Genomic DNA, 26,915 nt, shown 5'->3' with positions numbered 1-26,915 from the left:
TCTCCAGCTGGAGAACTGAGGAGAAATCATATTTAATGCCTTGTATGACGCGGAGAGGCCACAGAAATAGACTACAAAACAAAAGTCCAAAAAAGTTTAAGAAGAAATCTGTATCACACTTATTTGGAAGATTAGAACAAAACTTACAGGGGAAGAAATATGTCTTTTGTTGCATCAGTCAAACATAGCAGTCTTTTCAGTGTGTGTGAGTGCGTGCGCGCAAGAGATAATAACCATATTTAACATCTTATGACATTCCAATTTCATACATGTTGTCAGAGCAATGCATAGAAGAAAAAAAAAGACACTGCTGCATTTTTCACAGGTTCTGCTTTGCTCTTTTGCTCCTTCACATATTTTCATGTCTCTCACATTCTTCTCGCCTCTCTCCCTCTGTCTCCTCTCTCTGTCCGTCTGCTTGTCTTTCACACTCACCAGCTGCTGTGTCCATACTGTACAGTGCGTGCTATTTCTGAATGAAGCTGTCTCATAGTGCAGCCAGTCTGTGCGCGCGGCTGAAGCCAGACCACTGCTAGTTCAATGTGGCTGCATTGTAACTGCGCTCATAGACAGAGAAACCCTAATATTGGCACCTGGAAGAGAGAGAGAAACATTAGATCTGAAAAGCATACTGTGGGAGAGTTGAGATTATATAAGATACAGATGTTTCTTTGCATTGAAATAAAGACCAGATTCAGTTTTGATAGAATCATGATTTTTTTTTCCTGTAAAGATATATTTTGGGGTTATTGTTAAAATATTTCCTTGTCCCTTTTATAAGACTATAGGGTATCCCTCGTTCTCTCTTATTTGTACAATAGCTCCAATATTAGCTCTCAGGAATTGGGTATTTTATTTTATTTTTTACATTGTCTGGTCACTTGTAGTCTTGATTGGCATAAATGAATAGGTTGGGCTCTTTATAGTGAGGTTCTGTGATGTTATTATCAGTAAGAGTTTCCTTATCTGTATTTAAAAAGGTGCTATCCTACAGTTAGTTTTTTTTAAAATTGTGAAAACAACAGAGCCGGCGGAAAGGTAACTGTTAGCCAGACGGCAACTCTTGTTTTAGCTCAATTTAGCTACTCAAAATGACTCAAACTGAAAATCATTCATCTTTGCTGCTACACAATGCCAGTGCTTCTCAATTCCAATCCTCAGCCCCCTTGCTCTGCATGTTTTAGATGTGCCTCTATTTCAGAACAGCTGATCTAAATGATTGCATGACCTCTTCTGCAGTCATCAAGAACTGCAGAAGCCTGTTAATCACCCACAGATTCAATTCAGGTGTGGAAGAAGGGAAACACCTAAAACATGCAGGGCAGGGGTCCCTGAGGACTGGAATTGAGAAACGATGCTAACAAGTATTAAACATGTTTTATTGCAAGAGATCATTGCAACAAGTTTGTTACTGCTTTCTCAGCTGAGTAACATCCACATTAATATTCTAATATGTTGGCGGAAGCTGCTAGCTGTATTAATGTGCCAGCTCAGCTTCAAGCAGGTCGTACCAAGTCTGTCGACAATACAGTGAATCATTGGATTTGGTGACGTGCTGTCACTTGCGCAGCCATATGGACAGCACAAAAATCACTTAGCTTAAAAACATATAGCTACACACCTATTCTTGTCTTGTGAATATGTAGTTGTTTATTATTTACAGATATAGTGGGTAATAAAATTGTTTTAAACTGTTAAAATGAGCTAAAACAGGATCACCCATCTGGCTTGCCGTTAGCTTTCTTTTTCTCCAAGGATTTCTTTTTTTTTTCACTTCTTCAATTTTCTACAAACTCACAGTGATATAATAACTTTTTAGTTCAGGTAAGAACACTATTATTGATAACTTCACAGAGCTTCACTTGAAAACACCCTTACTATACCCTTGATTATACTGACCGGAGGAAAATCATTCAAAAATCATACTTGTTCAAGCCCCCCTCCATGAAATTCAGCTAATTTTTTTTTAAGTGTAGCTAACAAAAAGAGCAACATTTTCTTGATTAAAACAACCTCTCTTTTTTTCTCCCTTTTACCCCCAATTTTATTTTTGATCCCATTTTTTTTTCCGTCAGGACTGTCCTCGCCTGGTTCACTTAAGAAGCCGGGGAAGTTTGATTTCAACGCCCTGACTTCCCAGACGAGGTCCCCCCGCATGGCGTTCACACACCACCCGCTGCCTGTGCTGGCAGGAGTGAGACCAGGTGAGAGCCCTGCCATGAAACCAACAACCCCAACACCCCCCTTAAAATCTGAAAAAGAGAGAGAAGGAAAGGGAGTTTTAAACTTGATTCTAGATTACCACATTTACATTCTGCAACTCAAACAAAATGATGTCCTCAATCGCGTCTGAAAATTTTAATCCTGAGCTTATGGTTGGTGAATTAACAAAAGAGGAAAACTTTCCAGTTCCTCAATTGCAAACTGTAGAGAAGCAACAGGCCTGTGGAGTTTCACATATTCAGTGTTACTGCAATCATAATGGTTGGCATAAATTCCTCTTTCTCTCTCTCTCTCTTTCAGGCTTTCTCCATCCATCCATTATTACCACCATCTTTGTGCTTGTGTTTTTAATATTATCATTGCATGGTACTAGTGCTGCACCCATGCCTTTGTGAATGATTTGCTTCTCATCTTACTGCTCCATGGATTGGTTTTAATGTCTGTCAAGGTTGGATTATGCATTTAAACCGACCAAGCTTTTCGTTCTGAAGGAATGACTTTGAATGGATGTAAACACTTCACCATATGGAGCTGTCTGGTGGAAACAGGAACTTTCTTTGTTACAAATGTGAGACAACAAAGCTGAATAACAAGGTCTAGCTTTTACATAGTGTACATTAAACCCAGTCAATTCCTATTTTCTGCTTTTTTACATATACATACCCAATTCTAATAGAGGTTTTACGTTTTTCAACCTTTTCCTAATGCAGCAGACATGGTAGCTTTTTGGGATTAGACATTTTAAGTCATTTTCAGCAATATAAAATCTGGAGAAGATGGAATTTCTTTACTTCAAGGATTTTCTTTAACTATTTTTACAGCATTTCAGGGTTGTGGACTACATGACCTTTATCTTTTTAAACGAGACCTGACAATTCTAGGTGGTATTGATAGCCTAAGTTTCTAAGCATTGCCATAATAAATGTTCCTCTCAAATATCTAGGCTGGTGTTACAAACCAGCCAAACCAGGGGTGCGGCTCATTTTTCTCAGTGAAACTTGGTTGAGAGATAAGAAAGAATGTGGATGTTGTCTTCTGTGTTTGTGCTAAGCTTCCACTGTGTGTATTAATTCAGATGAAGTTATATTAGGTGTTTGAACCATTGAATTAAGCAGTGTATAATTTTGAAACTTGTGTAGGAGACCCAGACTAAAAATTGGCATCAATAAATGTTTACATCAATAAATGTAAACATTTCTATGTGTAATCTCGAGAAACTTGAAAAGTAGTATAACCAGCACATGCCAAAGTCCATAAGATAAGATAAGATAAGATAAGATACATCTTTATTGTCATTGTCACAAAGACAACGAAATTCAAAGGGTGCCATCAGTCGGTGCACATGCCCAAAAACAAAAAATAACTGTCTCACAATTCACACACAACGCAAGAATCAACAAACAACTGGCAAAAAAAAAAAAACAAAAGTAAGAACAGCCACATTCTCACATACATCATTTATGATGATTAATGGTTGTTTTTGATTGCATTTAGGTTTGTTATTGCAATCGGGTAAAAACAGTCTCTGAGACGGTCGTCTCTCTGTTGTTGTAACTTAAATGAAGAGCCACCATGCCTCAGTTTCCTTTCTTCATCAATTATTGACAGAATTTTAATACACTGAAAGCAATGTTAGGTCTACTTCTGCAGTAATGATGCACATGCCAAAACATTTTGTTAATGATACCAGTAGCACTTACAATTATTGGTTTTACTAATCAGAACAAGTTGAGATTTTTTAAATTTCAAACTGATCAGTCATCGTTCAGAGCTTAACATCAGTCACCAACGAGTTTCTCAGTAAATCTGTAGTTAGGCTACACAGTATGTGAGCTAAAACAGGTTCATTGCACAGTGGAAGACATTTTCTAGAGTTACCAAAATATTACTTCAGTATTTAGGGTAAGTTGTCCTCTTCTCGCTTCCCGGCCTGAAAGGGTAACAAACATAGTATCTCTAACAGAATTCCCTCTAGCATCTCCAGTTTGCCAAAAAGTCCCTGTGGAATGGTCTCACTTTTCAAAGAAATAAATATGTCCTCTTCTCTCATTGCCTGCCCCCCTCCCCCTATTCTATTTGTCTCTCAGAGGGGTAGGTTGGTCTACAGCCAAGCTAGAGCTGCCATGTAAAGGTCACTTAAACTCATTGGCCACCATGTTAAACCGTATTGAATTTTGCTTGTGGAGCTCCCTACAGTATATTTAGAAAATGTATTCTTGTCAGGATATGCACAATTAAGACATGCTGTTTATCTGTACAGTGCAGTCTCAGGTCCCCTTAAGAATCCAAAACACTAGGTTGAATGTTGAGTTGAGATGTGTGTAAAGTGTTGGGGGAATATCTCTTCTTCCTTTGTTACTCAGCTAACCTCACACACTCTTCAAACTGTAAGAGAACTGCTTGCCAGGAGCTTTTTATGAAATGGATAGGCTGCAATGACACAGTATTCATAGATTGTGCCTCAGTGCATTTATGCACCTACACATCGATACACACTTGCATGTTTGTGTGAATTTACACTTTTATGGATGACTTTCTGTGTAAAAATGGCTGCAATCCAAATGGAATGTCCCCCGAAGGCCTTGGTTCCACAAACATACTGGAGGATGATGGCAGGGAGGAATGAAGAGAGATGGGGGTAGGCAGAGTAGAAAGTGAAAAGGTTTAACTAGGCTTCACGGCATGCTCTGGAAGTGTTGAAGCTGTCATTCCTGTGGAGGTCTTGTAAGAGTGGCTGTTCTGGGGTTCGGACTGGATAGTTTACACCTGGATTTTGGCTTCAGACTGGCACAGGGAGTTGCCAAATCGACTGATGCCTCATTAAACCAGCTTAGAAAGTCAGCCATCATGGCCGCAATTACATTCACATACACTAATAAGCATACAAAAATAAATAAATTAAACACATGAAAACCAGAACAATTGTGAATGTAATCCAGGCCACTGGCAAGAAAATGGGCTGGAAAAATAACACTACAAACAAAAAGGGTTAAATCACTTGTTTGAAATAATTCACATTAAGTTCACCAGGTTTTCCCCAGCCTAGCTGCTTGTGCCTCCAGTTAGCTGAGCCATTTATCAAACCCATGGAATCACAGCGGAAAGAGTGCAATCTAGTTTTTTGTTTGATTTGTACCTGTGTGTGTGTTTTTGTGTGTGCGTGTGTTTGTGGTTGGCTGACTCGCTGACTAATGTCTCTGGGAGGTGTTTTGTGGTTGGTTGGGAGCAGAGGAGAAATTCTCTCCCAAGCTTCAACCTACTGGGCAGAACCACACAAGGATGTGCTCCTGATGGATTGCACATCACTGACAAGCAATAAAACAAAAGTGGAAAAGCCCAGTGAGTTTGAAGCTCCAGTAAACCCTTGTGGTTACTTTGTGTGGGCAATAGAGAGAGCAAGAGAGAGAAGGGGAAATGAAGATGGAGTAGAAGATAATTTAGCATCCTTCCATGTAGCGTAGAGACTGTGGATTGTAAAGATAAGCTAGCTTTATCAGAGTTCCACAGAAACCTCTTGAGTTGAGCAGTCACCTTGATGCAGTTAAAACTAGACATGCACCAAGAAATAGGCGGGTGGTTGGAATCTGTCCAAAGCTTGATAAGCTCTGACTGGTGACTTTTTTTCAATCAGTGAATGCACTTTACACTACCAGGTCCCACTAACGGTTCTCTTTTGTGTTGATGTAGCTTTGAGTGAAAAGAAGTGAGTTAGCCATTTTAAGCTACCATATTTTTAACAAGATGTTGCAATGTTTCTGCATTTCATTTCGGCTGTGATATAGTGAGAGAGAGCAAGACTTCAAATGGGAGGACAAAGACACTGTATGAAGTTCATCTGCTTTATCATTTTGAGCTGTAAAAATATGTTATAGAAAATACTGGATTTGGAAATGTTTGCAGCTTTTGGGAAACCTCAGAACTAACATCTACCTTCTCAAGGGAATACACATTGAGTCAAGCTTAAGACACTAAGTGCTTATATAAGATGCTAAAGACATTTTAAAGTGTGAACTCTATAATCATTTTCCTGTTATAGACGACTAATAAAACCCTGTTAGAAAGTGACTGCTCTTTAACCCATGGCGTGACCTCATCATTGCTCCTAAGAGAAACAATTACTAACCACCAATAAGGTTGGAAAGAATTTTTTGAATGCTCTTCTTATTTTAGTTCTTCAAAAGAAATGGAAATTTGTTAAAATTGCTAGGTTCAAGATGTACAAAAATAAGAAATCATTCCCAAAATTTAGACCAGTGCTTCTCTATTTAGGACATATGTCTGTCCTAAATATTGACACACTGGATGCTAATGTAAATGGCTGAATTGTTGAGTATCTTATCTTTGTTTTGTTTCTAATGAAAAAAATCTGATTTGGTATCCTCTCCTTACTTTTCTCTTCCTCCTCTTTTCTCTGTTTTGCTTTATATGGTCTTTTTTTCTTAGGGAGCCCTCGTGCCTCAGCTTCAGCCCTGCACTTCCCTTCCTCCTCTATCATCCAGCAGTCCAGCCCATACTTCACCCATCCTACCATACGCTACCATCACCAGGACCCACTTAAGGATTTTGTGCAGTTTGTGTGCACGGATGGCACAGGACAGCCCAGTGCACAGGTAAGTGATTTTTTTTTTCTCTAATCCTTAAAGGATGGAGGGCCGACTGTGGAATGCTGTGCTATATAGCATCGTAGTTTGTGATGAAAACTCACGCAAAGGAAACTGATTTAAATCACAAATTACTGAATTAAAGGAACATTTTGAGCAGTGTAGTACCACAAAAAAATAGGAGAGAGATCCAAATCACCTTTGACTCTAAGATTCAGTACATTCTATATATTCTGCAGTTGGTCTGAAAGAGATCTTGTTTATCAGATGTGCAAATAGAGGTTTTGGCCAGAACTGGCAACTGGCATTTGGTCAGCTGTAGAGCAGCAGGGCTTCAAACTTGGGGCAAGCCAGCTGAGGATTTGTAGCAGCATTAAGATTTGTACTGTTTGTAGAAATAATTATCCATGGACTGAACCCAAATGTGACCTTTAAGTATAGAGGCGCACTCCAGGAACAAATATTTCTGATCATATGACTTTTTTTTTTTTTACAATTTTACTGTTTTGTACTAAAACAGTGTTCTCTCAAGATACACACCTGTCACAATCTATTTGGCAACGTATGATGATTTTGTTGCTTAATGCCTGGTAGGGGATCAAGTAATATAAATGGAACAAAGCAATTTGGCATTAGATATCTGAGAGCTACCCTCTGTGCCGATCTACTGAAACACAACATTCGGGTAAGTGTTTATTTGGAACGAGGTATAAACTAAATGCCAAAGCTCCCGGAGGCTCATAGGGAGCTGTTTTAGGGTTGCATACACAAATCTGTTTATGGTACCTCTGCTAGCCCAACATGCCCAGCTTTTTTGTCAAGACGGTTAACTTTTTGACCCTTGAGGGAAAGTTCTATATGCTCTGACACAAGTGCAGAGTTGTACTGTAAACCTTTACTGTAAACTTGACCTTTTGAATTTCATATTGACTTATCAAGCCTTGTTTTTTTATCTTTAAACATTTATTCTCATTGCTTTTCAAACTAAAAATTATGTATCATTTTATCTGTAACTTACATGTAATGAAGGCACAGACACCCATCCAGATAGACATCCTTTGCACACAGTGCTGATTTTCCTTTTTTTTATAATTTCCAACTCCTACATTTCACTATAACTTCTCCTAACAATCCATCACTATCCTTAAATTAATCACACCATCTGTCTTTCTCCCGTGTGTGAGATTATGTCCATCACTTCGATAATTTATAAAACTTAATCCTGTATATGTATTTCAATCACTTTCAACAACTTAATGGTATCTTTACAGTGCGTTTTTGTGCTCTTGCACTTTTTCACATTTTGTCTCAAACCACAAATCTTCTAAACATTTAAATGGGATTTATGTGATAGACCAACAACACAATGAAGAGCATAACTATTAGAAAAATTAGACACGGTTTTTAATTTTCAATGCAATCTAGTAAGTGTGTTGTGCATTTATAGAAACACCCCAAGTCAATATTTTCTACTTTTTTATACTTTTAGGACAGCCTTTCACTATACTTACAGTTGCAAGTTTTTTGAGGTATGTTTCTACCAGCATTGAAAGTATTGTTTTATTTATTTTTGCCAATTCTACTTGCTAAATCTCTCAAGTTCAATCAAATTGGTATTTGTGATGAGTCATTTTAAAGTCTTATTAAAAAAATCTCAATTGGATTTACTTTTGTACTTTGACTTGGCCATTGTAACTTATTAAAATGCTTTTGATCCAAACCAATCTATTGTTTAGGCCTCTGGGACCTTCACAGAACAGCTATATTTACTACATTAAATAACACAGATTGTCTCTGTTTATATATTAGATTAGGTTTATTTAAGGATATCAGAGTAAAAGGAATAAATAAACATCATACTTTTAAGATTTTTATTTGAAGAAAATTTTGGAAAACCACGTAGAATTTTCCTTCAGGCTTGTGTACTGCTTTGTGTTCTTCTACCACATCAAATTTTAACAAAATTCATTGAAATTTGTGGTTTAAATACAACAGAATGTGAAAAAACAATCGAAAGAAACTTTTTCACAAGGGACTGTGTGTGTGTGTGTAAGGCTCCCTGTCCACTGTATATTCTTGGGGTGTGCCCTCCTCATCCTATCTGTATGGTCCATCTGCAGCCAAATGGAGGTGGCCAGAGCAAAATGCCGGGCTCCTTCCTGCTGCCCCCGCCACCCCCGGTGGCGCGCCCTGTGCCCCTCCCTATGCCCGACTCTAAAACCATCAGCACGCCCACTGACGGTGGACTCAGCTCACCCGCATCGCCGTGTAAGTCACTCCCCACTCCCCTCCACAAAAGATGCCCAGTCTTCCCCAAAAATACTAGCCTGTCCAAACCAAAATTTGCAGTAAATTTATTCTGTAGTCATCCTTCTAGAGCATGAAGTTTGTTGGACCCAAACAAGTGCAGCCATCATAGAAGTTTAGCATTGTGTGTGGTATCACTTCGTGCCATTTATTTTTGTAATTCTTTAATAAATGTATGAAATATCTGGAACCTCTATTATGGCTACCCTGGCAGTGGTTAGTTTTAGCGGTTTGAGTTTTCCATTAGGTTGCAGTCTGCTCAAACACCCAGCAGCCCCCAGGAAACTTACAGATTTGCTTGCCTTCCTCTTATCAAATGTACACTACCTTAGTGTACAAGCAACCAGTGATATTGTCAGGCCAGAAACCCACGCCTTTGCCAAACCAGAGATCCTCTGTCACGCTTCTCTGCAGCCCTTTTCAGACATGAGTTTGTTGCATTAATGCCTTCATCAAGCTGTTAAAAGGCATAATTCATGTATTCATACATTCAGGTCACATTCATGTTATTCTTACCTCATGGTTTTAATAATAGATCATCTAAACAGTGATGGACATAGATACTGTGTGCACAAACTGTACATATATATCTATTCATATGTAGATGTAACACTGAAGGCCTACTAGATTTGGGACTTTCATTCAAATAAATACATGTTGTTTTGCCAGACATGCCTATTAGAATGTCATGTGCACTGCAGAAACTAAACTATAGCAGCAATAAACAGTAGCAGCTAAAAAAGGTTAATATTCAAAATGAAAATAACTTGCCTTTTGTTTCTAAGAGACTGAGTCCTCTAACAGAAATGAAATGTAGCTTTATGAGCTAGTAAAAATCTGTATTTTTTTTTTACCCCACTAGGGATAATGTTTTTAATCATTCCATGTCTGCCCCGTCTTTAGCACCCAAAATGCTAAATTAGACAGCCTGATTAGGAGCATGTCAGAAATGGTTGTATAGGGAGCACAGATGCCGTCCAGTTTAATGAAAGCAGTTCATGTCTGAAAGGGGCTCACTCCTCCACGCTTTGAAATTCAGTCGTCTTTTCTCTCTTCATGTCTTTGCAAACCAGTTCTGCTTCCTTCCTCCACCTTTTCTCTCCCTCTTTTTCTCTCTGGTGTTAGATTTCCTCTTTGCTCCACAAGAGGCAGTGTAGTTTATCTCCTTTCTTTTAGATATGTTTGGTAGTTTGCAAAAGGAGAGCAGAGCTTATTTCCTCTCTTGCTCCAAGCCTTTGATCAAAGCAGCCTTTGCATGTCCCTCTGACATCTGCAATACAATCTACCCTCGTCTCATTTCTTTTTTGCTTTCTTCCTTTCTTTTTTGTGTATATATATATTTGCTCATATTTTCCTTTCTTTGTTTCATTTTTCCTTTATTTTTCTCTTTTTCATTTTTAAGGGAACAAAATTAGGGCAGTTGGCGTCGACTCCAAAAAGACTCCATGCCCCACTTCACAAAAGCAATCCCCTCGCCATTTTCACACAAATCTCATAACAATTAAAAATTGGGAACAAACTAGACAAGAAAGTCACATCATTGCAAGAAGAAGGATTGTCTGTAAACATGAAGAGGAAAATCTAATCAAACCTGTTTAATTAGTGCTATGCTGGGGGAGTGCGTAAGAGGAGTGTGATCTGAGAGCGGTGAGGCTCTGGTTGGTTCCATCCCAAACAGGTGCGGTGCGAGAGTCGGGTCATGGGAGAGGCACACCAGGAGGGGGCGCTGGACAGAGCAACCGGGGCTCCTTTTTCCTTCTTTTTCTTCTCTTCCTTACATTTCAGCTTCTTCCTACAGTCTCAGATTAACCTGTCAGACCTATTTATTTATATTAACATCTATATAAATAAATACGGAGATGTTTCGTCATTTTTTTTTCCTCATCCTGATGACTGTTATCACTGTAAAGTTTTTCTTTCCCTTTAATTTTTTGTCTGTATATCTTAATAATAATCATAAAGCACATGTAAACATGCATACAGATGCATATGGTAACGCTCACACATGCATCAGTTTCCAGTCCTGTCACTGTCACCCCTACGCATCCCCATCCCCTCTACTCGTTCAGATCAAGCACAGCAAAGGTTCCTCTCAGCCACCATGTTGGAGTCCTGTTAGCACAACTGCCCTAAATTTGGTCCTGTGGCTTAACTGAGTGGTACCCTCACCCCCAATCCTCTCCCCATCCAGCCCGTATTCTATTAACTGTGAATTAGTTATAAATAGCAATGAGTAGTGTTCCTCTATGTGACGTCCACACTATTTTCTCACTGGTTTTCTGAAAACCCAGTGGCTTCTAATGGAGGCCAGGGGACTGCTGAGAAGTGTCTGTTTGCAGACTGTTTGCCCCTCCTTCAAAACAATTAAATGGTGGGTTTATATATATTATAAGGAACCTGCCAACAATGTGGACAAATAACTACTATCCAATAAAGAATCAGCATTTTTCCCTCTTAATGAGTTTTTCAAGAAACTCATTTGACAGAAATATACAGTCACACCCTTAGCAGGTTAATTATCGCTATATTCAATCTTAAAGAAAACAATGATGAGAGCATCAGACTCTATTACAGGCTGAGTGTGTATGCGTGTGTGTAAAAGCATGTACACACTTGTATCTCTCTGTTTGTAGCATACTCCACGCCAGGCTCCACAGCTCCCAACCGGTTTGTCGGCATCGGAACACGGGACAACTTTCTGAATATCCCCCAGCAGACTCAGGTACCCTGCCAGCCTCCCTCATTTACTAAACATCCACATATCCACCGCCTCCTCCTCCCTCTTTGTTTGTGTCTTTTTCTTCCTCTTCGCTCATCACCCACTATAAGCCCGACTTTGCACTTTGCCGTTTATAGATGCACCTTTTCAAGTGGCAGGCTCTGATTAAAGAGGCATGCTCTTTAGAATGAAGGCCATGATATAAAGGCAATAGTTAATCAGTTGATCTGTTTTAGCAGCCTGCTAAAGTTGATAATTAGTTATGATATTTGCCACAGGTTTTCTGAAATCTAAACTGTGGCACTTTGAGGGTTAACTTTTTAGCTTTTTACCATCTTTTTCCGTTCTGTTTCTGCTGAAAAACTCTTTTCCTTCTCTCCAAACTTTCTCTGCTACATTGAGTGTTGCCCATGTATCAAGGCCTTCAGTTTCAGTATTGGTTTACAGTGCCTGTACCACAGTAGATTCCCCACAGTGAGAGTAAGCAATGCCAGTTCGTTTTAGCTCCAGCAGTGTTGATTTATCTCTACAAGGTCCCACAGTGTGTGTTAGTGCAGCGTGTGAGGCCAGCAGTGCACTACATTGTGGTTTCAGCTTTGGCTATGCTCTGCCACTGGGCTGCAGTGTCTTGGGCCTCCTCCATCACCAACACAACTTTTCTCATTAGGGGCTAACCGCACCTGCCTGCAGCCAACTCAGCTCTCCCGTCCTCCCTACACACACATGGAAACGATCTCCGTTTCTGGTCGGCACGCCCCCACCCCCCACGGTGCATGATCTGTCCACGTTCCCCATGAGCTCCTTCTGCTTCCCAAACCCCCCACCTGCACCACTCTTCCACAGATGCAGCTTTGGCACTTAGGGGACATCCAAACACGGTCCAAACGTGATTTAACGTGTATGCACATACACTTCAGCGCTGAGCCAAAAATCCTGCCCCACATGCCCTACAATAAAGAACTTACTTCTCCCTAGCATGCTAGTTTTCTCTTATCAATAAAAGATCATTAAAAAATTTGCACTTAAGCCATTTCTTTTAGATTTCTGCTATGCACAGTAACAACGTAGGCACTGATAGCATCAGCTCTCAGTTAGCTGAGCCTTGTAGGTCAGCTCCAGCCTCAGCTTGTGTGAGTAGCAGAGGTCTCTGCCTGTCCTGCTGTTCTCTGGCATATGGCGAGCTTCAGACGATGGCCCTGCCAGCCCGCCTTGAGGTCTGCAAGCCAACTAGCCAAGACAGAAGGAGAGAGCCTTCCCACTGTTGTCAGAGTAATGAGCAGACAAAAGCTGGTCTGAGGAGCTCTCTGGTGGCCAGGCGTCAGCTATGCAGGAAAAGGGAAGGGAAGATATGGAAGCCTGGATGAAAAACAAGAAAGAATGGGACAGTTGAAATGAGAAGGAGTTAGTTGAAGCTCGCTGCACTCCACAGTCATGTCCCGGCTGTCTGGTTGCCAGCAGCAACCAGACATGATGTCATAGGCAGTTGAACTTGGACTTGAAGTGTGGGGGGGGGGTTGCAGGGGGGTCTCTTTCCATTGCCAAGGATTACATTGAGTGAGTTGAAGTAAGAGAGAAAGGAAAGGAAAAAGCTTGGTGGAGCCAGCGGAAGGAGGTGTTATCTACAGACACCATGATCAGACAGATGTGTTGGGGATGAAGAAGTTTGAGAGGATTGATATTTTCTTAAGGTTTACTTATGTATGTGGAGGAGACAACAGAGAGTTTGCTGTTGAAGGTGCGGTGAGTAGCTGCTCTCTTTAAGCTGAAGTCTGTGGAATGTCACAAGCTGCCAGAAGCGCTCGGCCTGTGCCAAAGCCTCTACTCTGCCATCTTATCAGACTGAGAAACCCGATCTCTGGACTAGCTGCTCACAGAAGCTTTACCTTGTAGCCTGAGAGTACTCTGACCCACAGTGCACACACATAGTAGTAAGATCACCTTACATGTAAACTGGTAGCAAATGATAGAGACGCTACAGTCCTTCGCTGGCGAAGTGGAAAACTAAATAGCGACACAAGTACTGCAAACTTTGTGAAAGCACAACTGTTTTATTTTAAAAAGTAAGCCATGTGACATAACCTGTCAGAGGAAGGTATAAAATTGAAAACAACTTTGTATTAAATGGGACAACGGAGCTCGACTAATGTTGCAAAAGGAGTAGAGGGTCGCCCTCTAGTGGTTGATGGATAATTCAGATATATGGTTCTAAATATGCTTTATCTATTTCACAAAAACACCTACTTGGGGTTTTTTCACCAAAGCGGTTCCCATGATAAACTGAGCCTGTGTTGTACTGACTTCTTAACTGGTTCTTTTAAATAACACACCAATCTCTTAAAATGTCCTCCAGTAAGTGCTTGACCATTCTCTTGTTACATTGTGATTTCTGTAGACAATCATAGTTCAGAGTGATGACTTAACTATACAAATCACACTATTTATGTGTAAATCTCTGAAAAACTAATTACTTATTAAGATAAATTTAAGTAGTTTTAAACAACATGCTATCTGTCAATAGACCTGCCATGTCAGGCTTTAATCCACTTACAGCAGAGTAGGAGAGCTTGTGTTATTTCAATGCCAATCTGACCTTTTGGTAATGTTTTATCTGGAATTAGGTAGATTAAAAACTAAATCAGGAGTTTAGGAGTTTTCGAGATGACAAGCATAGCATTTTTGATTGCCAGTGTCTGTTAACCAGTGTTCAGTTCAGTTTAGTCCTGGAACCAGTTGGATTGAAAATCCTGCTGTGTATTAATTCTGCCAAGAGTTTGATACTAAAATACTTTTACTTGCTTTTAAGGTAAGGTATATAAGCAAAGCACCAGAAATAAAATTCAACGTTCAATTTTAAATGCAATAATGTTCAATACATTTTAATATTATGAAAATGTTTATTTATCTCAGTACCCCAAGTCATTTAGTGGAACATATTTTATAGATTAAAAAGACTACAAGTCTTTATTTTTGTTAATTATGTTGAGTTTTGTCTTACAGGTGACAACAAAAAATTAAACAAAACAAAAACATCTAATACTGAAGGGGGTACTTAATGAAAAGTATGTTTAGTAGCTACTTAAAGGTTATCAGTTTCAAAAAATACTTTTAATCTTACAAACGAGCTTCATTGCAAAGCATATTGAATTTTACTTGGTATGGCTGTATACGTTTCAAAAATATTAATGTTTATGCATACGTTCACATTACATTTTACACAATCAGAAAGGGGAGTAAGTGGTAAAATATATATATATACATTAGAAATAACTAAAAACAAAATGTGTTATTGTTGAACAAAATTTTTGTTCTTTAGATTTTTCTTATCTTCCTTCGCTTATAATCTAGTTAAAAATGAATGCTGTAACAATGATTTCCACTGAGGTTTTGTGAATTTAACATTTTTCACTTTACTTTTAATTTATATTGTAATTAAGCTCATGTATATATGTGAAATGTTCTCTGTTCAAAATGAATAACTTTTCACACCTTGCCATGCTTTTCTCTGCATGCTGCTTGTAATGATTGACTTGGGTTAATTGATTTTAAATACAAATGCCCCGAGAATCTTAAAAGTGTAAAATCTTAAGCAAAACATGTTTTCTGTTTGTTTGTTTTTTCTTCACAGTCCTGGTTCCTCTGACAAGGCCTCTCTGAAGCAACAGCTAAATGTGTGTCATGAAAATTGGAAATCTGAAAAACAAAAACGCATCACCTCTGATAAAGAACAAACTGCTGACACTAAAAAGGTCTTTCTCGCCAAACACTATTGAAAGTACTACTACAGAAAATGGAAAAACCCCACAGCGCCCCAAGAGGACTCCCACTCCAACACGATTCGAATAGGACTGTTTGTTCCCTTTTCATGGAGGAGGCTCCAATGAGATTGAACGGACAGACTCAGAATGCAGGGAAGAGGAGGAACTGTCTCACAAACACTTTGAAATGGCAGAAAGGAAACATAATGTAAAAACCTGACAAATGACCAATTTAACATTTGTTTATCTTTCTTTTATATACATATATTATATATTTCTTTTACATTTTGTTGTCTCCACAATGAAACTCCATGCATTGGCTGGGAGATCCAAACAAAAATGAGCGTAACGACAAATGGCGGAGTCAGATGTGCAAGTTGAAAAGATCACTACCCACATTTCATACGTGCATATCCGTGAATTTTATTCTGCACATCTCTTCACCAGCGTCACGGTCCCACTTTCCACCCACTGCCCCACATACCGCCATCACAGCTGGAGCTCAAGAGTTAACCACAGCCTCATACCTCTGTGTCAGCACACTCTGCCGCTCCACTCACTCAGCCCTGAGCCCCTTTCATTTCCGATTGGCCAATCATGGTGACACCATCTGATGGTGTGACATATATGCACTAAGTGGCTGGTCTTTGTTTACCTGTCGAAGAATCAGGGCGTCCTGCTAGTAGAAGAAGTGAAAGCCATGAGGCGAGTGCAAGAAAGTGAACACACGACAGACAGTCATAACACTAACTCTACATGTGCTCTTTCGTCCCCTCACCTATGCACTATTAATTCATTTTTAATAAGGGATGAATCATGTTGCACATCCGTGGTCAGATGAGTGATTGGAGGAGAGGACTGAGGTTGACTGTCACCGTAGGGATGAAGCTGTGTTAACGTCTTGGCCCCTAAACATGACACATTCTCAGTCACAAGCATGCATACAATCACCCTATTATCCCTCAACAGCAGTGCGCGCACAGCATCAGCTTCAGTTTATTAGCTTTAATTTTGTTTTTCTTGCAATTTCTTTCAGATTTGGTTTTGGGTTTGTATCACCTGGATTGTTTTGCACCTTCTCTTGCATGTCATGCCATCATGCGTTTCTGTAGTTTGCAGTTATTCAATAAGTAGGAAATTCAGACTTTAGCAGCAGTTTCTCAAACTTCTCACAAATAGACAGCACAGTGGCAACAGCTCATCACATGCATCCCTTGCATTGCTTCATGCTGTATCCCAGTCACATGAACATCCAGAAAACATACACACCCCTGCCCACCCCCACACACACACGTATACATACACATATACAAAATGCACACTAAAACCACCGGCAACCTGAATAAAAGGGAAGCCTTTTAAACTTGGTTCTCCAAACCGCCTTTGTTAATGGTTTTTCATTCATTTAAAGGTTGTCTTTTTAATTTGAACTATTTTTATGTAAATGTTCACATTAGAATCGCTGTTATTTTCATCATGACACAATCCAACTCACAAAAGCTGACCTCACAAAATAACTGGACTGCCGGGCTATTCGTTCTGTTTTGCAGGGATAGTAAACTGGGCTGTGAGAGGACTGGGTCTCTATAGAAACATTAGCTCTATGTACAGCAAGTCTACGACAATATATGGAAGTGCCTCTGTATTCCCTCCATGCAATTAGTAATTAACTTGACTTCAGGTTCTATTCCCGTATATAAGCTAAGGCTACAGGGAACGTTGGTGTTGGTGCATGTGGAAATCTTTGGCCCAGGACGGATGTTCATAGAGGACTGCAACCATTTTTTTTTATTTCTTATAAAGACAGAGAGATAATATACATATATATTTATGATGAATGCTTCTTTTCCACTTTTACTCCTCAAGCTTGTTGGCAGTCTAGTTATTTTCTGAACTCTTACCCCCCCACACACAATCCGTTTCAGTAAGATCACCTTGCTGTTTCGAATCAAAACGACACACACCATCGCCATCTGCATTATAATACCTAGATGATCATGTTAAAAAAAAAGAATCGACCGTAGGTTTGAAGAAAAGTGTTTGTTTTTGATGGAAAGTATTATTATTGAAAATAATGTGTCGATTGAGCCACGTGCAATGCATTGGGTAGATCATTGTGTTTGTCTGTTAGAGATTTTTAAGAAAGCTACGAGAAAAGAGAAAAAAAAAATTGTATTTGTTTCAAGTCCGTAAGCTCCAGGACTCTAAACTAGAGGGCCATGAAAAATCCTAGTCTTTGTAAGTCGGGGGTATTTGTTTTTATTTCTTTTGTCTCTTTTTTAAAAATGTTTTATGTGTAATCATTTGTTTATAAAAATGTGGGAGGGCTGAAGGAAAAAAAATAATCTACACAGCTTCAAAACAGAATCTATCAAATGAAAACTGGTGCTTTAACACTATAAATCCAGATTCCTTTTCAGAACTATTATAAATGAACAAAAATAACAGACCATTTAGGAAGCAGCATTATTCCTCTCTCTTTGTATTCTTCTCTTTGTATCTAGTATGGGGAGACGTTCCTGTTCCTTAAGGTTGTGACACAAAAGGCATTCTGGTTCAACCTTTCGAAAGAAGCAAACCCTAAACAGAAAACTTAGCCATGCACTGCCTGAAACTCACCAGCAAAAGCGAAACAACCCTCCCAGTTTCATTCTTTTTCTTTTTTTTCCACACAAAACATTGGCATAAACAGCTGAAATTATTCTCTTCCTCCTGATGCTTCACATCCATAATCCTCATTTTTTTCAACCTTTTCGTGAATCCAGAGTTGGAATTGGAGTTCTGGTGCTGATGTGGATACTGAACGTCTGTACAGAAAACATAATGAGAAAGGGGGCATAATAGCATCTAATCAGGCAGAAATAAGAGGTCTGAGCCATTTATATAGCAGTCAGCAAGGTGAGCCTCTCCCCCTTCCTTTCCACTCCCTCCTTTGTAAATGATGACTCTTATAGTGCTTGTGCCGTAGTGTATAGTTTCCCAGCTGTAAAGGTTGTCCCTTGAAAGTGCCTTTTGTTCACAGACTCCATTTTGTAATTCAAAATGCCCCTTTTTTTGTTTTGTTTTTTGGAAATGGCTTTAGGTTGCAGGTTGCCCCTGAGTGTCACAAGGCAGCAAAAGGTTGCTGCCCAATCAGCGCTCAGGGATAGCTCCTTCCTCTGGCTGTAAAATGAATCCCCTCTTCAATGTTCCTCCCCTTTATCCTTACTTAATTTTCAAAGCTGTGTATCTATATGTTTATAATATATATATAGATATGCGCCTTTGTAAAGTACAAAAGAAAACTGGTGTGAATTAGTTCTTTACTTTTTATTGATAAATGATGAAAAAAAAAATTCAAATAGGCAAAAAAAAAAAACAAACTTGTTCTTGTTCAACTCTTGCTTTTGTTTTCTTTTCTTCTGTCTCCACTGTCTGTTTTCGCTTAGGCACTGGAGTAGTCTGTAACTGTGTCCGTCACTCTCCGTCTCTCTCGCGCGCGCTCTGTCCCGCCCTCTCCGCTGTGGCGAGGGTAAAAATAGAAGAAAAAAAAAAACGAGAAAAAAATATTTGCAGAGGAACTTTTTGTCTGAGCAGAATGCAGTTAGCTCACATGTTATTCTTGTCTGTATGCTTCACATTGTATTACCATACCCATCTTCTTCAGCTTCTCCATTCAGCAGCTAATGTAAGTGAACAAATTACACTAATGGGCTGTTGGGGGTGTCCTTAGGTGGGTTCAGGAGGTACGGCAGAGTTTAAGGGTGTGTGTGCAAGAGAAGAGAGAGGCTTACAAAGAAGACTGATGGGGTCGACAGGGCTGAATGAACTGCTATGGCGAGGTTGGTAAGGGGCTGCTCAGGCTAGGATAAGAGTTTGATCTTTTCTTTTGGCTATTTATATTATGGCTTTGTTCTGTACCCCCTTTTTGTTCCCTTTTAATTAGGAATTCTTTTTCATATTTGCTATCAGGGTATGCTGTCATTTAGGCTTCCTATGAGGAAGCTTCGACCTGTAAAATTAAAGCTACAAGCACCTTATAACCGGAAATGTCCCACATGAGGCTGAAAGGGGTGGTTTTATTTCCTTGGTTAAAATCTCATATCAATTCTAACCAAACTTTTCAAAGAAAGGTATCGTTGTTTACGGCAGGTTCCACACTGTGAAACCCTCAGCAGTATTAGCCACCTACCACGCAACAACCAGATCGCTAAAGACGCCACCAAGAACCTGATCTCTCTGCTTTGAGAGGATTCAGGAAGTCCCTCCCCGTTTCACCTCTGCCCACCTCATGCCGGACTGCTCCGTCTCTTTGTTTTGTTGTTTATTTTGGTCTTCTGATCTTCTTAATGTGTATGGTTACTGGTGAAATAGGCAGCCCTCCACCCCCATCTCCAGTGCCCCCCTAACCCCTGATCCCTTGATCCCCAGCTCTTCTGCACCCCTGTTAGTATCCTCAGTGCAGCCCCACTTCTTTGTAAGAACACCCCCAGAGCTCTAGGTGAAATGCATGTGTTAATTACAGTTTCTTTTCCATAAGAAGAAAAACACAGTTTGAGAAGAGCAGTACCTGATTGAATAAAAAGGATGTTCTTGACTGTACCACCCTGCTGTGTCATGTCTTTCTTCCTGATGCCTCAAGATGGAGTGGAACTGAATATAAAAGGGTAATCTCTGGGATTCAAGCATTTTTTCCCCATTTATTCCTATTGAACCACAGTCACGAAAAACAGAAAGTACACCCTCTTTCAGTTGTTGGGGTTATTACATATCTGGACATGTAAAAATTATCTTGGTTGTGAAGTTGTACCGTCATGGCCTTCTAAGCTCCAAAACCAAAATTATTTCAAGGAAGGCCATGTGTGGAATAGGTGGTTGAAAGCATTTCCAACTTGAATGCACTTCGAACTTGATTGTAATTATTGTAGGTTATTTCTAGCAAAAAAATAGAACAATAACAAAAAATCTCTTACAACTTAGATGAAAACAAAAGTTAACAATCTGATCTTACAAGTTCAAAAAGTGTAAATAATTTTGGTTTTGAGGCTTTGAAGGGCATGATATCAAAGTCAAAAAAATCATTTGACAAACAAAAGGCCTCTCCACCAGGGTTTAAAAGTTACCAAAGTAATTTTAACAATTCCAAATACACACTTTGGTTCCAAACTAACTTACAGTAACTATACCGAATCTGCCCATAGAAAAACTAAATTGATAGAATTTTACAAAAATTCAACACAAATGGCAACAACATGTGTAAGACTCATACATTTTTCTTTGCTAAACAAAAATGGGGCCAAAATGAAAAAAAAATTAAATAAAAATACACCCTGTGATTCAGAAATTTGTAATGTAAATCTTGACCGCAACGACTTGAAGTGGTGCTTTTCTTTATGACTGTCGGCACTTTACACCATTATAGAGGATTTTTCATTGTTCATTGATGTTTTCAGATTTTCCTTTCTGCACAGCTCTTTGAAGGTACCACCGCGGCATTTAAATCGGGGTGACATTTTGGACTTTGAATGGATCTTCACAACAACTTTAACCTTTTTGTGCAGTGATTTTTGCTTTAAGTGATGAAAAGAATCCACCACATTTAACTCTAGAAATCTTCACTCAATGACTGCAATGTGCTCAGGTCCTACATCCATCCCTTAATCTGGGATTAGATTGTTGGCCAATCATCATCTCTCCATCCTTGTGCTTGTAAGTTAATATGAGATGTAATTGCTGATATAGTTTTAGGATTTCTTTAAACATAGTGCTGCGTGTCACAAATAAATATTTGTTCTTTGCTCTAATCTGTCATAAGGACATTTTTCCAGAAGTCTTGTTATTCATTCCGGTGCAGCATGCTAACATATTTTCATAGAAATTAGGCGATCCAATTGAAACCCTTTCAAATTGACATGCTTCTTCAATCTTTTCTTCTGCTGACATGAACTTTAGTATTTAACATGCTTACTGATGCCTGTGTAGTCCAATTTGTAGCTTTTACAAATTCCCTCAGCATTACTATCTTGGATGTCCACTCCAACAAATACTGGCAGTTGTATTATTTTTTTCCACTAACGTTTTTTTCTTTAGTTTGGAAATGGTCTTGTAACCCTTCCCAGATTAAGGGATGGCAAAAGTTGCATCTCTAAACTACTGGTGACCCTCTTCCTTGGCGTTGTGCTGAAAGAAACATGTGCGCTCCCGACCAGCATACTTCTGTTTTTATAGAGGCTTTAAACACCAGCACATGGCAGCTGCTTTCCCTCTTAAATCCTACCGTACAAAGGTTTTTTTTAAACTTCAGCTTTTGTTTGATAAATGAAATCATTTTAGAACCTGCTGCTGCTAAAACTCAGTTAATCTAGATTAGGATTTCATACAGTACATGCTAGATTTAAAAGAGGATTTACATTATTTTCTCCAACACTCATTGTCGAACACTACTTGGTCCTTATGTTTCCGACTCCTCTCTTAATTCTGTAAAGAAATTTCATTTTTTTGTTTTCCCTGTCAAATCAATAGAGGTATTATTTTACTTGTGAGATATTACTAGTTCCACTGTGAAAATATACTGTGAATGTAAAGCCACGCATACCTCCAACAACACTTGAATCTTTAGCATTCTCACTTATGGATCATCAATTTGTCCTGAAACACTAAAATATAACAAAAAAGTTTGAGTTTAAGATATAAAGAAATGTTTTGATGACAAAAAACATAGTCTAAAATTTAATTCAGTTTATTCATATACTGTCATTTCTCAACAAATATTGTTTTAGAGAAACTCAAGTAATAGAAGTTACATTTCTACTCAGTCCAATTCAAAGAAAATTAAAGGAGAGTATCGATTATTTACTTCAATACATTATCCCATTCTATGCATGCACAAGTGACAGTGGAAAAAAATAAATCCTAAAGGCACATATTGAATAAAAATATATCAACAAACTAAAACATCTTTAGAAATGCAACTGCAAAGAAAGTCACTGACTTACTGCAGATTTCTGTACAAAACATATCATTGAAATGTTAAATTTGTCTTTAAAATAAGTTCTTCTCCTGTGCAAAAACTTTGATTTCATAAACAAAAATTCTCAAAGTGAAACATATTTATCATGTAAAAAACAAAACAAAGCCAACCAGCATTACACACGGTGTATTAAAGTATGGAAATATGAGCTAAACAGATGTTTTAATATAAAAATAAACCAACAGCATGAATTTCAATCTGAGAAGTAACTACCCACTGCAAAAACAAAAAAACAATTCACTTTAAATCCAGTATTACACAACTCTGACACTTTTCTTTGGTGATCTATTATTTATTATCTAGCCTCTCGTTTATTATAATCCAGCATCAAGATCCATTTACCATGCCTCAAAACTTAAAGCTTTATCTTCTGTCTTGACATAATAGTTTGCTGTTACACAGGTAATTTTCATTAGAACTTAGTGCATTTTTAATAAATAAATACTCTACCATAATTACCAGTCTAGTATTTAATTAGATTGAAAGCAATGAATGACATTCCTTTTGTAATTTTACTTTTTAAATAGCTTAAAGTGTGGAAGCTGAAGTTGTGCAACTCTCACTTGGAAAACAGGCCTTTTTTAAAAAAAAAAACTTTTGACTAGTATGAATTTAACAGAGGAGAAACCAAACTTCAGAGTTTGCGTTATGCATCCTTGTCTATCTGTCCTTCATTTGACACCACTCACTCCCTATATTATGGTAACATATATAAAACTCACACAATTCTATTCTGGCTTTGACTTTTTGGTAAAAGCAAGAAAGATTTGGTTTGGTGTTCCAAACCAAAATTGTCAGTGTTCCCTGTCTGGTCACCTGTTTGAAAACTTTCCAGAAGCATTTCTTTAATGAAATAATTAAATTTTAAGGTTCCACTTTCAGAATGCCCAAATAAGCAATGCTTGAAGCTGTGTATCAGTCTTCATCTCATGTCTAAAACACAAAGGACAGAGTTCATTTTCTCATACCTCCGTGTAGCAAAAGAATCAGAAAAAAAAATGTATGCACAGCTCTCAATGGTATTATGTCCACAAAATGAATTGAGCCAACTGTCCCCCTGTGGAACTGCAGGTGAAGGAAAAGTAGAAGAAAACTGACGGCTCATTGTGCCGTATCAAGATGTCTCTGACTAATCATGTGCTTCAAGGTTATTAAGTGTGCCCAAATTTACTTCTACATTGCACAGTTATCCCACAGTTAAATATCTGTGGGATGAGAAAACATCTTAAAAAGAAAAGATCTGCTATGAACAGAGTAAAAACAGTGTCGGTTTTACTGTAGCCCAATATTTAGACAGTCTAAAAAATAGGAAAACAATTCCTCTAATTTGTCCCTAATGGGCATAATCATTTCAACTGAACACAGTATATATTCTGAACACAACTTAAGCACTTCTTGAATCCTGAATGTCATTATCTTCATCCATCATACTGACATTTCCTTCAGGATTTGGGGTCTCAGAAGGCTGGGGATGTGAAAATTGACATTGCATTAATGCATTTCAATAAATCATAAAAATCAACAAATGTTTATTTATGGAAGTAATAGAATTTAAAAAAAAAGAAACTCGCATAGATTCAATATATTCTGATTTAGTTCAAGTGTTTACTTATAATTACAGGTTACAGCTAATTGAAAAAAACCCAAACTGAAAATTAGAATAATAACACATTTATGAGGAAGTCTGATGACTTGACAGCTGATGTGGCAAGACAGTCACATTATCCACAAAATGTCATTGCTAAAAAAAAAAAAGAAGCTCGTTAATCACAGGAGATTCAGTGGAAGGAAAAAATGTGACTGAAAGGTATTCAACTTTGAGTTAACTGTAAAGCAAAGGTTATTCAAGAGTTTTGGGAGATTCACAAGGTGTGGACTAAGACTGACTGCTTCAGGAGTCACTCCACACAGATCTGCTCTTCCTCGTTTTAAGTCATGTTTGATACGTGAGCTATTTGTGTGGCCCTCTAGACTAGAGAGCCACAGAAATAGAACTTCAACACATCAGTTGTGTGCTTAAATATTATATTGATATAATAGTCAGATCAAATCAGATTTTATTTGCACAGCACCAAATTACATCAATAACAATAGAGGCTTAATATTGTTTCATTTTAAGAAGTTCTCACTGAATGTAGAGAAAGCTAGTATCTTAAAAGTCATAGGTGGTTTTATCAATTTATTCTGCCAGAACCAGCCTTTTGTTAACTGAAATTAAAATTTTAAGCCACAAGTGAATGACAGACACATCTTACTTATATGTGGTTCAGTGCGCCAAAATAAAGTTTAGATTTCATTTGGGAATCAAGCTCCCATAGTCTGCAGGAAAAGTCGAGCAGAAGGTCAACATTCCTTAAAGTCCAGGGTGAGTTTTCCAGTGAGGAAGTGGGGAGGCTTTTCATCTCCTTATGTTGGTTCACTGTGCTTTATTATAGCCAAAGTCAGCTTAGTGGGAAATCTTATAGCGCCTCATGATTCCCTCTGCTGAGAAGCTGTATGGGGATTCAGCTGACAGTACCAACACCTGCTGTAATGACCATGTTTTGACAGTTCTGCACTGACCTAAACCCTTCAGTCACCAGATCCAACAACGCGGACTAGCTGAAGGCTGATGACCTCTGCCACGCTGTACTGATGCAGTAAATAATGAAAAACGAGCCCAGACCAACTACTATACTGAAATATTTTTCTGTATTACAACCCATTTTCATTGATCTTAAGAAAAGAAATCATAATTTTGGGGGTTTTATTAGCATAAACATCAAAATGAATGAAAACAAACACCTAAAATGAATTACTCTGCATATTTTCATATTTCATTAATCAGATGCACCTGTAGAGATACTATCTTTCTTGCTGCCAAAAGAGTTCTACCGTAAAAACAGAAACTTATTCATGATGACACACCTGGGGGTTCTCATACGCCTGGGGTGGGGGGTCAGTTTCCTGGACTGGGTGTTGCTTCTTCCCCCCGTCGGTCTCTGTGTCCTCCTCTCCATGTGGAGGTGGAGGTGGAGGTGTGCTGTTGTCTGTGTGCTGGGGTGGAGCACTAGTGTTCTGGCTCAGCAAGACATATCTTAGATATCTCCGGTCATTATAACTCCAGAATGATGAGAAGGCGCTTGCTTACCTGGATGTTATGTGAATTGTCTCCCTGATCGCCTGTCTCTTGGACTGGAGGACTTGAATCACGTGTAAAAGGCATTGCGGCATATTGAGGACGCGGTGGAGAAGAGCCTCTAGGTGGCTTGGTCCCACTAGATAGAGGCGGAGGCGGGGGTGGGGGTGGGCACGACTTGGTTGTCTGAATATGCACACATTAAAATTAGATAAAGCCAAGTTGGTCTGACCTGCTGATTCTTATTTTGTCCAATTCGGGTTTATAACTTCCTAAGGACAAAAGAAGAAAAGGAGCTCTGAGGGCTTTTATAGAGGTAGTGCATCCTCATTTTAAACTGCGACTCAAACACGTAAGGATGAACATGTTCAACTAAAGTACTTTACAATCTATGTGAAAATCTCCCCAAAGTGGCGTGTCCTTTACTTTAGTGTTTTGCCAAAGAAAGGGGAAAACACATGACAGGAAAACTACAGAAAAGACAGTTGAGGCCATGTTAGAACTGGAGAAAGTCCTGTGTGGATGAACTGTTAGGAAACTAAACAGAGAACCGCACACACCCAGCTGCACAGACCAGTCCTTAAACGCTTCTCTCGTGTTTTCTGTTGCCACGCAAATTAACTGTTTTAATTAAAATACCCAAAACGGTAAAAAAAAAAAAAAAAAAAAAAAAAAACTGTTCCGAGCTGTGCTGAACGGTATCTCATCTTGCTCTACTTACCATCTCTTTGTGCTTCTTGATTTTTAACGGCGGTTGATAAAAAACGTTTGGTGCGTCTCCTACTCGTATTGTATCCTCTTCTTCTTGATTTTTATGCACAGTAAGCCCGACGTGTTTTATCGACGATTAAACATCTCTTTTCATCTTCGGAAGGCTAAGAACCCAAACAAGCCTCGCCCACTTTTACGACTTCCTGTAAAGCAGGTCATCACTCATAACATCAGTGTGGTTGAGTTTATGTGCTTGTGACATAAACACCAGCACCGCCTTTGGGCATAAAGTCGCCACATTTTAAATGTTGTATATATATATATATTTTACAATTTAAGCCGCTGGTATTTTTGTTTATGGTTTATTCAGGTTGCGTCCTTTTTTGCACAACTTCCTCTGCTTTAGTCAACTTATTGTTTGCCTGTTTCTGTTTTGATTTAAATAAATTTGGGAGAATGGGGACAAGACATC

The 26,915-nt window shown here is 38.7% G+C and overlaps 1 protein-coding gene and 1 long non-coding RNA gene across 11 annotated transcripts in view; one reads left to right on the top strand and one right to left on the bottom strand.

Moving 5' to 3' along the window:
- The window catches only part of LOC102223623 (nuclear factor 1 X-type), a 108,453-nt gene extending 88,267 nt beyond the window's left edge, over positions 1-20,186 (top strand). For 4 of the 8 annotated variants that reach the window (XM_023333855.1, XM_023333857.1, XM_023333856.1 and 1 more), the window contains 5 exons: positions 2,076-2,204; positions 6,667-6,833; positions 8,945-9,092; positions 11,765-11,853; positions 15,476-20,186. In XM_023333855.1, the coding sequence (XP_023189623.1) occupies positions 2,076-2,204; positions 6,667-6,833; positions 8,945-9,092; positions 11,765-11,853; positions 15,476-15,490 (548 nt within the window). In that variant the 3' untranslated portion in view covers positions 15,491-20,186. The remainder of the gene's footprint in view (positions 1-2,075; positions 2,205-6,666; positions 6,834-8,944; positions 9,093-11,764; positions 11,854-15,475) is intronic. The other 4 variants (XM_014476155.2, XM_014476156.2, XM_023333858.1 and 1 more) reach the window with 3 other exon arrangements.
- Positions 19,063-26,668, bottom strand: LOC102238108. 3 transcript variants are annotated; one of them, XR_002752778.1, is made up of 5 exons: positions 26,454-26,660; positions 25,965-26,004; positions 25,745-25,871; positions 25,522-25,671; positions 19,063-24,079 (listed from the first exon to the last, which is right to left on the bottom strand). It is a non-coding gene; the product is annotated as an uncharacterized LOC102238108 (long non-coding RNA). The 3 variants fall into 3 exon arrangements; XR_002752777.1 differs by having other exon boundaries at positions 25,745-26,004; positions 26,454-26,668; XR_002752776.1 differs by lacking the exon at positions 25,965-26,004 and having other exon boundaries at positions 25,745-25,918; positions 26,454-26,657.
- Between the last annotated feature and the right edge of the window lie 247 nt (positions 26,669-26,915).

This window comes from Xiphophorus maculatus, chromosome 5 (assembly GCF_002775205.1).
Source record: "Xiphophorus maculatus strain JP 163 A chromosome 5, X_maculatus-5.0-male, whole genome shotgun sequence".
Classification (NCBI taxonomy): Eukaryota; Metazoa; Chordata; class Actinopteri; order Cyprinodontiformes; family Poeciliidae; genus Xiphophorus; species Xiphophorus maculatus.
This window is presented reverse-complemented; position numbering and strand designations above follow the sequence as displayed.